This window comes from Brassica napus, chromosome C3 (assembly GCF_020379485.1).
Source record: "Brassica napus cultivar Da-Ae chromosome C3, Da-Ae, whole genome shotgun sequence".
Taxonomy (NCBI): Eukaryota; Viridiplantae; Streptophyta; class Magnoliopsida; order Brassicales; family Brassicaceae; genus Brassica; species Brassica napus.
Window position 1 is genome coordinate 33,500,886 of NC_063446.1, and position 16,032 is coordinate 33,516,917.

At 29.8% G+C, this 16,032-nt stretch overlaps 1 protein-coding gene and 1 long non-coding RNA gene across 2 annotated transcripts; both read right to left on the bottom strand.

The window, feature by feature from the left end:
- Positions 1 to 8,588: 8,588 nt before the first annotated feature.
- Positions 8,589 to 9,752, bottom strand: LOC106447411. The gene is made up of 2 exons (XR_001288985.3): positions 9,221 to 9,752; positions 8,589 to 8,929 (listed from the first exon to the last, which is right to left on the bottom strand). It is a non-coding gene; the product is annotated as an uncharacterized LOC106447411 (long non-coding RNA).
- Positions 9,753 to 10,147: 395 nt separating this feature from the next.
- LOC106447410 (dimethylnonatriene synthase-like) lies at positions 10,148 to 12,805 on the bottom strand. The gene is made up of 3 exons (XM_013889326.3): positions 11,643 to 12,805; positions 10,829 to 11,048; positions 10,148 to 10,647 (listed from the first exon to the last, which is right to left on the bottom strand). The coding sequence occupies exons 1-3, from the start codon at positions 12,561 to 12,563 to the stop codon at positions 10,244 to 10,246; spliced, it is 1,545 nt and encodes a 514-aa protein (XP_013744780.1). The 5' UTR covers positions 12,564 to 12,805; the 3' UTR covers positions 10,148 to 10,243.
- Between the last annotated feature and the right edge of the window lie 3,227 nt (positions 12,806 to 16,032).

The window sequence follows — 16,032 nt, forward strand, 5'->3', positions numbered from 1 at the left end:
CTATACAGATGATGATATATAAAATTTCACTTTATTTTTTATAACTGTGGTGTGATTCTAAAGACTTTCTAGGCCCAATTACTAATCACCACCAAGCACATAAAATCTATGTTTTCTTATCACTTAAAAGCGATATGGGTGGCCACACTCAAAGCCAGGTGACGATACTCATACAGCTCCCTTTACCGCAAAAAGATTTGATTTAAAATAAGTGTAATTTATATTGTCCAATCACTTTTTTTTAAACAAGTATAATACAATAAAGAAAAGAAGATATGTGAAAAACGTGCTATGTAAAGATGGTGAGGAATCTTATTAAAGTAGAACTAATTTAATCTTTTGTTTGGCAACATAGATAACAATTAAAAAAATATAGTGTTGTTTGGAAACATGGATAACAATATATTAAAGGAAAAAAATAATGGGCTTATGTTGTAAAAAAAATTGAAAACTCATTATATTATGAAAACTATATATATGGGCCAGCTTTAAAATACACGAAAATTGATGGCCCAATCTAATTACCTAAAAACATCTTTGTCTATAATAATCATAAAACAAAATTTAAATTTTACATACATATTTCAAATCAAAATATTAATTTAAAATTTATTTATATCAAAAATTGATTCAAAAATATACACATATTCAAAAACTGATTTTACTAAAATGTTTTTTATAACCATTATAAAAATGTTTTAAATATATTTAAGAAAAATACAATTCAAAGAAATTTCAAACACCAACGTAAATTATGATTTTTATATTTCATATTAAGTTTTAAAAATATAATATATATGATTATTTATATGATGGTACGTATAAAATACTATGGTAGGTAAAAAACACGATTAATTATATGATGACACATATATGATATTTAATAGTGACATGAAAAAATAAATTATAGCTTATTTTTGCAATATTATATCTTCTATCTTATTAAAGTAGAAGTACATTTGGGAATGTTTGGAAACAAGAATAACATAATTAAAAATAAATATAATGTTGTTTGAAAATATGGATAACAATATATTAAAAATAATAATGGGCTTATGTTATTAAAAAAATTGAAGTCCATTATATTTTTATAAATTATTTGTTTGGACCAGATTTAAAATATACAAAAATGACTCAATCTAATTATTTTATTTGTGCAACTGGTCCAATCTAATTAACTAAAAACACATTTTGTCTAAATTAATCGTTAAACAAAATTTACAAGAAAAATTGATTCAAAAATATATATGTATTCAAAAATTGATTTTTACTAATGTATTTTACAATAACCGTTATAAAATTGTTTTCAATATATATAAAAATACAATACAAAGGAACTAATAGATTGAGTAAACCTTCTTTCTAATTTTTTTTATGGGCCACCAAAATAGAATTAGATATACAATACTAGAAATAGCTATAATATTTAGGTTACAATATCAAATAAACAATGAAACAAAAAAAAAATATGAATGTATTAGTATTCTTTTATTCGTATTACGAATACAATAATAGTCAAACAATAATATATAACAGGACCATAATTTTTAAAATCCAACAATTACCAATTAGTTATAAATTTATAATGTTTTTACAAATTAAAGCAAATACCCGACAAGATCTAGTAATAATTAAAATGATGCCGGTAAACTTTTGTTTTTAGTGCCGCCGCTGAGTTTTATACGCCATTATCAAAAGCTTTCATTTACATTACAAAACCGATTTTCATCAAGAAAATTTCCATAGAACTGCCAATACATAAAGCTCAAATGCATCATATCAACTTATCTTCCAAATGGGAACTTTCACCCAACTTCTATTAAATATGTGCAGCACTTAAAAAATACTAGTGAAGAAATAACTCTTTGTTGAATGAGAGATCAAGCAGCAGTAGAGATCTTCTCGTTCAGTAGATCTTTAAAATAATTTAATTTTTTAAAAAATATTTTGATAGGAAAAATATTGAAATCATGTAATAATAAAAATTTCTAAATGATGTAAATTTAGTTTTACTAAAATTAAATTATTTTCAACATAGATGAGTGAAAGTAGATTAACTCACGATAACTTTGGTTTAGGATTTGGTAACATATGTTATAATATTGGTGGTATATTTAGGGTTAGATTTTGAAAATCTTATTTTTTTTAAAAAAAATGACCTATATGTGTCGAGTGACTATATAATAACTTGATTTAAACACTTTCTAAGTATCTTAAAAGTTTAAAGAAGTGTTTTTTTTGTTTAGTTATTTGATTATAAGGTTTGGAAGACTCACAGAAGACTTCCCAAGAAGTCTTCTGACATATCCCACCTAAATTTTATTAGAATTTAGGGTTTCCGCCTAAATTTTAGAAGAATTTAGGTTTCCTGCCTAAACCGAAGTCTTCGAGAAGTCTTCTATTATTTTCTAAAGAGAAAAAAACAAAATCATGTATTAATAAACATTTCTAAATGATGAAAATTTAGTTTTACTAAAATTGAATTATTTTTAACATAGATGAGTGAATGTAGATTGAATCATGATAGCCTTCAGTTTAGGGTCTCGTAACATATGTTATAGTATAGTTGGTATTTTTAGGGTTATATTTTGAAATCTTATCTTTTTTTTTTAGTTTGACATATATGTGTTTAGTGACTATCTAATTACTTGATTTAAACACTTTCTAAGTTTCTTTTAAGTTTAAGGAAGTGTTTTTGCTTAGTTATTTGATTATAGGGTCTGGAAGGCTCAGAGAAGACTTTGATTTAGGGTTTAGTAACATTTGTTATAGTATTTTTTTGTATTTAGGGTTAGATTTTAGAATGAGAAAAAGACAAAAATAGCACTAAATCAAGTTTTTGTTCCCAAACTAGCACTCAAAGTCAAAAGTCACAAAAATAGCACTTAATGTTTTATCAAAAGTCACAAACTTAGGGTTTAGAGTTAAAGGGTGGGGTTTAGGATTTAGGGTTTAGGGTTTAGGGTTTAGAGTTTAGGGTTTAGGGTTTAGGGTTTAGGGTTTAGGGTTTAGAATTTAGGGTTTAGGGTTTAGAGTTTAGGGTTTAGGGTTTAGAGTTTAGGGTTTAGGGTTTAAGATTTAGGGTTTAGAGTTTAGGGTTTAGGGTTTAGAGTTTAAGGTTTAGGATTTAGAATTTAGGGTTTAGGGTTTAGAATTGAGAAATGAGGTTTTGGGGATAAGATATAAACTTAGAAATGTGCTATTTTGGTCATTTTAGTTTTTGAATGTTATTTTTGTGATATAAACTTAGAAAGGTGCTATTTTGGACATTTGCCCTTTTAGAATCTTAACTTTTTTAAAAAAAAAATTAACTTACATGTGTTTAGTTTTGTGTATATTAAACGCTTTATAAGTAGATTTTAAGTTTAATGAATTGTTTTTTGCTATTTAGTTAGTTATTTGATTAGGTTATGGTTTGGAAACTTCTGTAAGTCTTCCCAATAATACTTCTTCTGACATATTCCCACCTAAATTTTAGTAAAATTTAGGTTTCCCGCCTAAAGCGAAATCTTCTAGAATTCTTTTCATGTATTTGATTTTTGGGTCTAGAAGACTTCCTGGGAAGTCTTCTAGTCTTTCCCAAGAAGTCTTCTGTATCAAAAATATTTAACCTAATTGAAATTTTTGTCTCCATATATAAGTAAATTTACACATTCTCTTTTTTCCTCTCAAATAGCTGCAACAAAAATGTAATGTTTTTTAATCTAAAACTCTCCAACCTCTCTCTAAACTCTTTGAATATCAGAACACAAAACTTTAAATCCATTACTCATTTTTTTTTATGTTTTCTCACTAATTTATCTTCTTTTTGCAGGTTTTTTATTACATGGTTCTCACCTTTCACTTCTTCAAAGGTAGATCTATAAATTTTGGATATGTATTATTGTGTGTTTTATTTATTAGATTCTAAAATGCTATAGATTCATCTTAATGTGACTGCTTTGTTTTTATTTAAGCATAAAATTATATTTTTGAAGTTTTTCTCTGTTTTGAAGTCATTTGAATGTTTTTGAATTTGCAGGTTTTTCAGATATGAGACAAACTTTGAAAGACTTCTCAGAAGACTCTCGGAAGACTTTAATTAGGCAAGTCTTCTAATGCATTTTATGCTACAAGACTTCCCACAAAGTTTTCTGAAGTCTTCTGCCCAAAGTGGTACAAATTTTGGATATGTATTTTGTGTGTTTTATATATTAGATTATAAAAAGTTATAGATTCAACTTAATTTGATTGTTTTGTTGACTATTTAAGCATAAAGATTTTATTTTTGAAGTTTTCTATGTTTCGAAGTCATTTGAATACTTTTGAATATGAAGATTTTTTTCAGATCTGAGTCAGACTTTGGAAGACTTCACAGAAAACTCTTGGAAGATTTTCGGAAGACTCTTGGAAGACTCTCGGAAGACTCTTGGAAGACTTCTTGAGAAGTTTTCTAATGTATTTTATGCTAGAAAACTTCCCACGAAGTCTTCGGGAAGTCTTCTGCCCAAAGTGGTACAAAAGAATGATGTCAAGTGGAGTCCAAGCTTATCTATGTTGAGAAATGATATCTAGCTCCATGTGTAATAGTTTTGTTTGTGGCATGTTTTATGATTTGTATGTGTACTATTTTAGTTGTGAATTTTTTTGTAAACTTGAAGAGATGTTAATCAAAAAAATTTGGTATATACGTTCATGTTTTTCCAAAAGTATTTAACATTATTGAAGTTATTGATACAACATACCAATAATTTTTTTTAACAATGCTAATCACTCATAACAAAACACAACAACACAAAAACTTAGTCAAATTTACTAAAACTAGAGAGAAGACTTCACAAGAAAACTTAGTCAAATTCACAAAAGATCAAACTTGAATTTTAAGTGAAAGTTGAAATTTTAAATCTCATTTAAGTTAAAAATTATACCTTACAATCTAAAAAGACACATTAAACCACATGACTTGATATTCTTGAAGTTACTTAACACTTTTGAAAGATAAAAACATACCTTGAAATTACTTAACACTCTTGAAAATGTAACGTAGAAGACTTCTCCAGAAATCTTCTCGTATTAGCTAGAAACATTAGTAAACATAAATATTTGAAATCTCATAATTATCACCAAATAAGTTATGAATTTCATCAATGAGTCCCAATATTAACTAATACACATGAATTAATAAGAAATTACTAAGAAATCATTTTAATTGTAGAGAAAATGAAAGTTTATTTAACATTGACGTAGAAGACTTCCTAAGACGTAGAGTCTTCTATTTAAGTCATTTTTTGCAATTGCAAATTTACGAAGGAAGATTTCTTAAGAAGTTTACTCTACCGAAGACATCTTGGGAAGTCTTCCTTTGTAAATATTGACTTAATTTTGAATTTTAAAAATTCTCGAAAATGCCAGAGAAGTCTTCTCGAGAAGTCTTCTCGGATAAACATGTTAGTTTTGCAATTGATCGAAGTTTGTCAGAAACTTGACTTTTTATAGAAGACTTCTCGGGAAGTCTTCTCGGAAAGACTATTATAGAAGTCTTCTGAAAGTCTTTTCAATGTTGCAAAAAGTCTACCTGAGATACTTTTGCACTTGACAATGTTTGACTTTTCCAGAGAAGACTTCTCTAGAAGTTTTTCCCGAGAAGTCTTCTATAAAAAGTCAAATTTCTGACAAACCTCGGTCAATTGCAAAACTAACCTATTTATCTGAGAAAAATTTTCGGTTTTTTTAATAAAGGAAAGTTAGAACACATCTAGCAAAGTCTTCTGAGAGTCTTCAAGAATAGATCTGAGAAAAAATGATTTCATACCTTGAACCTGTGAGATTACTTGCTTAGCTTCTCCAAGCACCGAGAACTTCACTACAAAAGCTACCAAGTCGTTAATGACCACGATTCATGAGCTTCAATGTCTCTATGAACCTTACAAAGCTTGGAATCAAAATCTTGTTTTTTGATGGATTTGAAGAGAGAGTGAAAGAAATGTGATTTGTGTGCATAAGTAATGAGATATGAAGAGCAAAAATCGAAACTTAGGTGCACTAAGAGCTTTAAATTGGTTGTTCATGGTGGTTAGTGTATTTATGACAATGGAAATATTGTAAATAATTGGTGAAGATGAGGATGATAAGGTAAAAAAATCAATTTCAAAAAAAGAAAAAAAAATATAATGGCATTTTCGTGAATAACTCGAACTTCTAGGATGAATAGAGAAAAAAAATGTTTCAAAAAAATCATGAGTTAATTTTATGGTTGACTTAAAATTTTAGGTCATATTTGAAAAACTCTTTTTTTTTGTTTTCTTGAGGCTAACTTTTGAAATGGGTCAGTATCATCAGGTTTTATTGGTTAAGCCGTTTTTGGTCGCCATGAGTCCATGACTCGTAGGCTAGAGTAAGTCGTTCTACCTCTGGAAATTCGTATAAACTAGGAGTTCGCAAAGATATTCTAGTCTAATTTTTTTGAACCTGACCATATACCGAATTTTTAGACTAAAATTTTTACCGTCAAGAAAGGAAAAAGGAAAATAAATTTGTTGCTTCAAACTGATGGCAGTTGATTTTTTCTTTTTTTGTTTCTATAATCCTACATTGGTCGGTTGATTTTTTTTGCTTCAATTCTTTTAATTTATTTAATTGTCAATTTATTTTAAATTTCGAAAAAACCTTGATTGATTTTTTTTGGATTTTTTCTAACGGATTTGGAAAGATAGAAGTTTCGGTTCAATTGAACTATTTAAATGTAATTGACAAATCTAAAAACAGATGGTGACAACGGTAATAAATTCAATTGTTGACGTTCTCGTTTGATGGTAATGAAGTTCTTGTTGCAAACCATAATTACTCGGAAAGACAATATGAAATTCTAGTTAATAAACTGTTTCGAACAATGATTTCTTTGACTATATATATAAATAGAATAATATAAAATGTTGTGATATTTCGGTGATTCCTACTAGAATAGTAAAAAGAGAGCGACAATCAGGGTCAATTCAGTATGAAACATTAATTAAAAAAATTGAATTCTTATGAAGATTATTGAGCAAATTAGCTCAATATACTGAAAAGAGTGAAAATACCAAGGATGTGACAACTATGTGTCTGTGGAGAAAGGCATAACATTAGGGGATTTAGGGTACTTGATTAATTAGGATAAAAGTTTAAGGTATGGGATGCAATTTCTCAAGATTATTTCTTTTGAGAACTATTCGAGAAGTAAAAAAGCGATTTTTTATTTGAAAAAATCTTAATCGTTCATATACAAAATAAATGTGTTATTTACTATAGATCTTTATTGATGTTTTTTTCCTAGTTTTGTTTTGAACTCTTTACCTATATGGTTTAAACTTTAAATATACAACTAGCTTTTGACATGCGCTTCCGCGCGGGTGTTTTGTCAATTTGCAATGTCAAATATTTATTATTGTTCAACAACATATTTTATATTTGTATATGTGTGATCTTGTAAATTGTGTATATATGCTGATAAAAGAATCAAAGTGAAAAATATGTCATAAAAACACATCATATGCTCTGTTAAGATTTTTAAAATGGGTAAAATTTTATTTCGAGTTGTTCAGACCTATTTAATTTTACAAATACTTATTTAGACCCAAAATAATTGCATTGACCCATTTAAAGATGTGTAGAGGTATTTAAAATTATTATTATTTTATTTTTGTCATCAAAATATACAGACTAATACTGCTTTAAAATTATTTTGAAATTTCAAAATTATGTGAAGTGTATTTTCTTAAAAGAATCTTTACATTATTGATGAAATTGATTTTTTTGAAAAAAGTTAGGAAAACTAAAGAAATTAAAAAAACTCATGATATTTTTTTTATTTATTTAGAATTTCAAATTTTATTACTCAAGTTATAATATTCAGTACGCTAAAACCTATTAATTTTGTATCATTCTACCAATCATAAAAATAATATTTGAACTATATAGGTCTAGATTACATATAAACAGTATAATACATAAAAAATAATTGATATCTTAAGTTAGCAAATTCAAAATATTTGTTAAATCATGAAGGTTAAGATATAATGGTATAGATTGTTATCATATCAAAGTATTGTTACCATAAAACAGATTGACCCTAAAAATATTGTCTAAATTACATACAAATAATATATTATATATAAATAAATAATTGGTACATTAAGTTATGAAATTCCAAATAGTTTTTATGAATAAAAACAATATATTTTATCATATATTTATAAGTTGTAAGAGATATTAACGATTTCACAATTTTATTTAAATTGAAATGAGCACAATATATTGTCAGATATCAAAACTTTGATATCGGAGGTGATTACTTAAATATAGGATCTGCTATGGAATATCATTGATTTTGGTATTATTTTTGAAAACCAGGTTTTAGATTGTGGAGTTGGTAATTATCGGTTCAAACGTAATATATACACTTAGGTAAGTTTAGGTCTGGTAATATTTTACATCAAACCGAGATTAAATTCCATTACATAAATAAACTTTAGCCTGAAATTTAAACAATTTATTGATTTATTGGTGGTTATGTAAACAATTGACTCTAGTTGGTTTATTATATATGTAAACATGTTGCTTTTACGTAACAATTGGTAAGGAGAGGTTTTTTTGTCATCTTTGATTATTAAACAAAGGTCCAAATACATAAAAAGGCCCAAAGGCAGAAATATAAAAACAAAGAGGCATAAAGCCCAGCATACAAAAGATAGCCCAAGGAAGTTGGCGGCCTATAGTCGAGAGCTCCACCGGAGTCAATACGTGTGAAGATACAGAAATGTCGCCAACTTCAGCCAAAGGAAAGTCCGTCGAATTCAAAACGGCCGTCCACCGGGACACACCAGAACAGGAAGCCAGATCAACAAAACTGCTGACAACAAAAGCTCAAGATCCGCAGCACGAAGGATCACCAAATCGCTTTAAAACCTCACACCTAGAATCAAACAAAATCAAACCAGACGAAAAGTTTCAAATCCTACGCAAGTAAAATAAATCATCTTTGAAAATCTGAATAAACTTGAAGATGATTCAACCATAAATAAGAGGGAAGGATGTTATAAAAGCTTGACCCGATTGAAGCATAAGGGAACAGAGGAATGATGATTGAAATCCCAATTAAAAACTATAAACAAACCGGAAGAACCCAGAAAACGATTCCACGATCCCTCAAAGAAAAAGTTACGGGGAATACATAGAAACTGTAAAAACAAAATAAAAACGAAACCGTAAAGATCCGACGGAAAACACAAGGTGGGATGAGGCGATAGAACCAGAAGCCAGCAAAACAGTTATGAGAGAGCAACCGTTTCCCGGAGCCAAGAGCACGAGCTAGTCGGGAGCCAAATCAGCACTAAACTCCGGCGATATAAAGGAGAGATGTTGGGTAAGGAAAGGTCTAATTTTCGTTTTCTAAATATGGATATATTAAGTTATATGTATTTGGTTTTACTTTTATGTAACGATTGAACATGGAATCAAAGCATATCGATTTTGGATAGTTTATAATTAAACGACAAAAAGATCAGTGGCATTCAGTTGTAATTCTTTAGGAACAGTCAGGGCTATTTCTTTTTTGTACTCCTATTTTTATAGATTATAGATTAAGATGCATAGTTAAAAAAAATAAACATATACGAAAATGCTTAAGCCGACACCGACCAAATGTGTCTTTTATCTTAGTTCGGAAAACTTAAACTGAAATCTATTTTAGTTCTTAGAACCATTATGTCTCGAATAAATCAACAAAGATACTGAAATTTTAGTAGTTTAGTTAAATGTAGAAAATGAAAATGGATGTAATGATTTTACATAAGTATTATAATGACTAACTAATTGTATATCTAAAAGTTTTTTTTATCAAAGTATATCTATTTATCTTACTAACTTCAAACTGAAAGTTGCATAAAACCAAACCGTATTACAAATGTTGTTATTATGTTTAGTTTCGAGTGGTAAACCCGTACATTAAAATGCCACTCCAACTAAAATGCTTTCGTAAATTAATCTATCTTCTTATAACTTACTACTTTTAAAAAGTTATCTGATAATTTCCTAGTTGTTCAAAAATGTTTGGACAGAATGTTTAAGTTTTTATTTTTGTTTTGCAAAGTTTAAATAGACCTATGAGTGAGAACTAGTGAAGACATATATATTTTAAAATAGTAAATTAATTTGAGTTGGGAGAGTTAAAACCATACTTCTCTCGTCTCAGATGACATACATATAATTATCAATACATTAACATGGTTTACAGTGAATGGTACAACTCAGGTTCAAGCCGGGGCATAGCCATAACTTCCACTGGATTGATCTTTGGCAAGGCTAAACCAGGCCCTTCAGCCATATCCAGAGGTTCATCAGACGCCTTATGCAACTCAAACCCCTGAATCAACCTAGCCAACACTAAGTGAACAACTCTTAGGCCAAGATTCATCCCTGGACACGACCTTCTTCCTGAACTGAACGGGATGAACTCAAAGTCGCTCTTTTCACATAGCGACTTCTCCTCCATGAACCTCTCAGGCTTGAAGGTTTCGGGGTCATGCCAGATCTTAGGATCCCTGTGAAGTTTCCAGATATTGACGAGCAAGCGTGAGCCTCTCTTAACATGGTATTCTCCAAGTAAACAATCTTCCCTTGCTTCTCGGATTCCTGATCATTCATCATTTTTGAAGCAGAGAGAATATTTGTAAAATATTCCAAATATCATGATTATTTAGTTTATTATTTATTAATAGGATAATTATTTATTATTCACAACCAAGAAAATATTTACTAGATTGATAAGGATATTTGACAAAACAAGAAATTACGAGAGCCTTTGATATGTGACCTGTAAGAGGAGCTGGTGGGTAAAGCCGGTGAGTCTCCTTGACAATAGCTTGTAGGTACTTGAGGTTTCGAATGTCGGATTCTTCAACCCACCTCCCTTTCCCTACACTATTGTCAATCTCTTCTTGTGCTGCTTTTAAAGTGCTCGGATTGTTAAGTAGCAGTGATATCGCCCATGTAAGGGTGATGGATGTGCTGTCTGATCCCGTTAGTGTAACAACCTACAACAAGTAACCAGACATTCATCTTGGTTCTACCAGTACGTACTTATAGCAATAAATTAATAATTTTTTTTGTTCTCAAGTGTAAAATATAACACAATTTATAAAAGAATAAGATAACAAAATTCAGAATATCTTAGATAAATACATGGTCCATTAAATCACAAATTAATAATTATTATGTATATAGTTTATATAAATTTCAAATGAGCTTTAACAAAACATTGTTATTTTTATTTTTTTCATCAAAGTGAAGTTCAGCTCCATAATTTTTTTTTATAAATGATTTATCAAAATACATATATATTATATGATATATACTCCCAATACATAAAAATATATCTAATAATCTAACAAAATAGGTGAAATTAAAATGTATGAGGTTTAAATATATGATACCGTAAATCAAATATATATTTTTGAATACAAAATTTTAAAATATAATTTAAAAATTCCATTTAAGTTAATAAAATTTTAATAGTCCTAACATTTTAATTTTCAAAAAGTTATAACTTATTACCGATGTTGCGTTTCATAAGATATATCCAAATTAAAGAAAGTATTAGGGACCCAAAGTATTAAACCCGCACATACCAAAATAGTTGCCTTGACAATAACATCGCGTACATGTCCACAGATCACAACATCTTCTGGTAAGATGTCAAGCAATAGATCCATGATAGTCTTCTCTTGATTCTTCTCTTTTCTTGATCTTTTCTCAAGATGTTCTGCGAGCCACTTAGTGATGACCGAGTCAAGCTCTTTAAACGTGCTTTTCATTTGAGCAATTTTCGCGAAATCCAACCATCCCAACCATGGAATCACGTCGCCTATCATGAAAACAGCAGCCAAGTACTCGCTACGCTTCAACGCCTCCTTATAACGCCACTCCTCGCTCTTCACTTTGCCGAATCCAATCCTCTTCCCGACCATCTTCCTAAGGATTATATTGAAGGTCAAAAACTCGAATAACATGTCAATCTTCACCGTCGAAGTACCATCACTCCCTTCGTATAGGTGTTTAAGAAACTCGTTTACTTCCGAATAACGGATGTGACCAAGCATCTCCACACTCTGGTTTGAGAAGAGATGGACGGTGGTGATTTTACGTAACTCACGCCAATAGTCTCCATAGGGAGCCAGCGCGAGGGCTGCGTTGTTATAACCTACATACCGACCAAAGGCTATATTGGGTCTGGTGGCTAGAACCAAGTCGTTGGTGGTGAAACAATCTTTGAGGATCTCAGGATCGCTGGTTACAACGAGCCTGTAAAACCCTAACTTGAGGGAGAAGATAGGACCAAGCTTGTCGGACATGGCAGCTAGTTTCTTGCAAACGAGCTCTTTACCGCGTAGAAGATGGAGGTGGCCTAATAAAGGCAAAGCTCCCAAAGGCTCAGGGATGGTTGAGCTGTTAACTTCACATTTACTCGGTTTCCGGAGAAAAACGTAACCGGAGATTGCAAGGACCAAAAAGAATAGAGAAAAATGAAGACTACTAAAGAAAATAATCATGGTTGATATTGTGTTTAAGATATGAGAAGATAGCTAGCTCTCTTTGACGCTTATATATAGTACACAAGCTAAGAAACATCTCCAAAATCAACTTTAATTTCTAAGTTGGCAAAATTTCAAATTCAAAATTTGAGACTTTTCTTCTCTTAAAAAAAGATGTTTTTTTTTCTCTAAAATGACAATTTTAAATTAAACTTTAAAAGTTTTACATTTTACGCTATAGTTCTTCTTATTGATAATGTTAATAAAACTCATAAATTTTTTTATAATGATAGAACATACAATAAATATTATACAAACTATTACTTAGTAAGATAATACATTCTAATAGAATATTACATGCATGTAGACTACAAGGTAAAAAATGTTGAAATATTGTATTTTTTAATTGATGTAAGTTTTGTATTTTTCGTTTTATGTTTTGTATTGAATTATGTATTGTAATATAGTTTTGTATAATACATTGTTAATAATATTATCTGTATTTGAGAAATTGCTTGAAAACACTAAGTTAGATACCATTAATATTTGGGTTTAGCGTTTGGTGATTATTGTTTTAGTTTTAGTAACTAGGGTGAAGTTATGTTTATAAACTTCTATAAATAATTCTAAAATATTTATAAATGATTTAAGAAGGACTAAATATTTAAAATAATTAACTTAAGTAATTTTCATCAAAGGTTCAAAAAAAAACTTAACTAATTTTCTAAATAGGTAATATTGTAGTATTTATTGTTAATAAAATTTATCAAGAAAACTTTTCATAGAGTTCATGGAGATTGTGGATTTGTGATCAATACATAATCTGTATAACAAATAACTATCAAAGAAAATAAGCGTTACTAAAACTACTACTCTTTTCTCCAGAAACCTTTGAAAACCAGTTTTCCTATTAGTAGTCTATGAGTAGTTAATTAATTTTGTACAAAATATTATAAGATTTTCCTAGGTTTTTTTTCTTAATCAACCGATGTTGGTTCATAGGTAAATGACGAGTTTTGGGTTTTATTAGATTATAATTAATAGGTATTCATAAATCTGAATTTTATGAAAACATATCAGTTGGTATAACCTATAATAAAATGGTACATGAAGAACATAAGCCACTCCGGATTATATACAGTCACTGAGTTAACCAGTTCGACCGGATGTTTGGATCGGATATAAAAACATTGCTCATATCTTAATTCATTTATAAACCACATATGTACCCCGCTAAAAAAAAGTTAAATAATTTATAAAGCTAGAATGTTTTTTCGCATCATTTAGTTGTAGATGCACTATTAGTCTTCGGAATTCTGTTTTTCTTGTTTTGGTGTTTTGGTTGTAGAAACGTTCATGTATTTACAAAGTTTGGTTTGGTAAAAATTCAGTTTCTCATTCGGTTTTCTACTCAGAACTGTATCAAACTGAAAAAAAAAACCAAAACAAAAATTAAACTGAACTTTTCATAAATAACCGATTAATATATCACTGAAACCGAAAAGTTGAAACTGAGTAGAGAACCGAATGAGAAACTTAATTTTTTAAATACAAATTATACTTACAAATATTAATTTCAAAATAACTTAAAATACTATGTATAAACCGAATCACCCGAAACCAAATTACTTAAATATTTTTTATTTAAAATATTAAAAATTATCCGATATTTTTATCTGAACAATTAAAAAAAAATCAACTTTTTTATTTACTTCGAAAACAAACCTGCGTTTTTCAAGCGCGGATCAAAATCTAGTTTCAATTAGTTAATAGTGAGACAATAATGATCTTAGATGCCCTTTTACAAAAACAACAATGACCCTAGACATCTGTCCATCGTAGTAGTAATGCAAAAAAATCATACACAGATCGAAATATTTGTAAAGCTAATAAAATTGTCTGTAAAGTTGTTTTGTAGTTATTTCTTTCTTTTTTTAACTCTGAGAACATAAGAAGTAGCATAGAAGCAAAGACAATGATCAAAGATCAAAATGGAATAGAAACATAAACCGAGCCAAAAACTCATCCATGTCGACACCTCCAACAAACCCCACCCATATCCTTATCATCATTCCATAGCTGGTAAACTCACATAACCCTCCATAACCCTGTTCCTTCACACACCCACGTAAGGAAAACATAATTCCACACACCACACAGTTCCTCACCTCCTTGCCCTGTCTTCATCAAGAACCCGTCTCAACCATTCCGGCTCTCCTTGTGCCACATAAGACTGTAAGCGTTGCTCCTTTGTCACACTTCTCGCCATCAAGAAGGCACATTTATTTTCCTCTCTTGAAATAGACTGCAATTCCCACTCACCTAACCTCTGTAACACCTCAAGAATCTCCGCACCATAGCCCCTAAAGGCAGGCCAAGCCCGAGGTCTCGTAATCGCACCCACCAAATCAGGAGCTTCTACTTCAAAAAAACACCTTATTTATCTTATGAAAAGCCATGCTTTCAATCGCCCACACAAGAGCAAGATGTTTAGCTTCTACTAATGAGTCAATTCCACTAAAAGCTCTCCTGCTATGCAACTGAACCACCCCTCTGCTATCTCGAACAAACCAAGCAGCCCCAGCTAATTTAGTACTTTTAGTCCAGGCGACACCTACGTTGCACTTTAAAATACCAGCACTAGGAGCTTCCACTGCACCTTACTATTTCTTCTGCGACAAGTCTCCTCATTGTTCACCGTGGGGAGATGAACCTCAAACCATTGTCTTGCATCATCTTTAATTTTCTCCACTGTAGCCTCAACTGCGTACTCTTTACCTTCAAACTCAAAAGCGTTCTTATTTTTCCATAGCATCCAAAGGACCCACGGGAAGATACGAGTAAGAGCATCAGGGAGCTCCTTATTCGATTTGATTTCCAGTAGATAGGCAAAATTCTCCAGTAAAGATCGATTCTCAAAACCCCTGGGAGGAAAAGGAAACCCAATTTATGCCCATAGTAGCCTCGCAGCCGGACAAGAAAATAAAATATGATTAATCGATTCACTCGAGAAACCACATCTTTGAGGTTATTTCTATAATTCATATTAAAATTAATAATATCTCATAAGGAAATAATATAATTCAGTATTTACAGATTTAACCAATATAGCTATATAAATCCAAATGTAAACCTTTGTTTCTTATAATGTTTTTAATATCGATTCTTGGCTGGGTGGGCAGTGAGCAAATATTCGCAGAATTTTCAATATGTATGATTTGATTCATATGTTGTGTATATCTAGTTTTTGATTTACTTTGCTTCAGAAATATATAGTTCTTTAAGGATATGTACAAATAGTTACAGATATATCATATGTTTTGTCTAATACAAAAAATCTATAAAAATCGATACAATTTATTTTTAAAAGTATTTTTTGCATAATGTATAAAATAAACATTAAAATATATAGTGAAACTACATGTATTGTAAATTTTAAACTTAGTTAACAATAATAATAAGACAAAGTTAAGAAAAAAACATAATT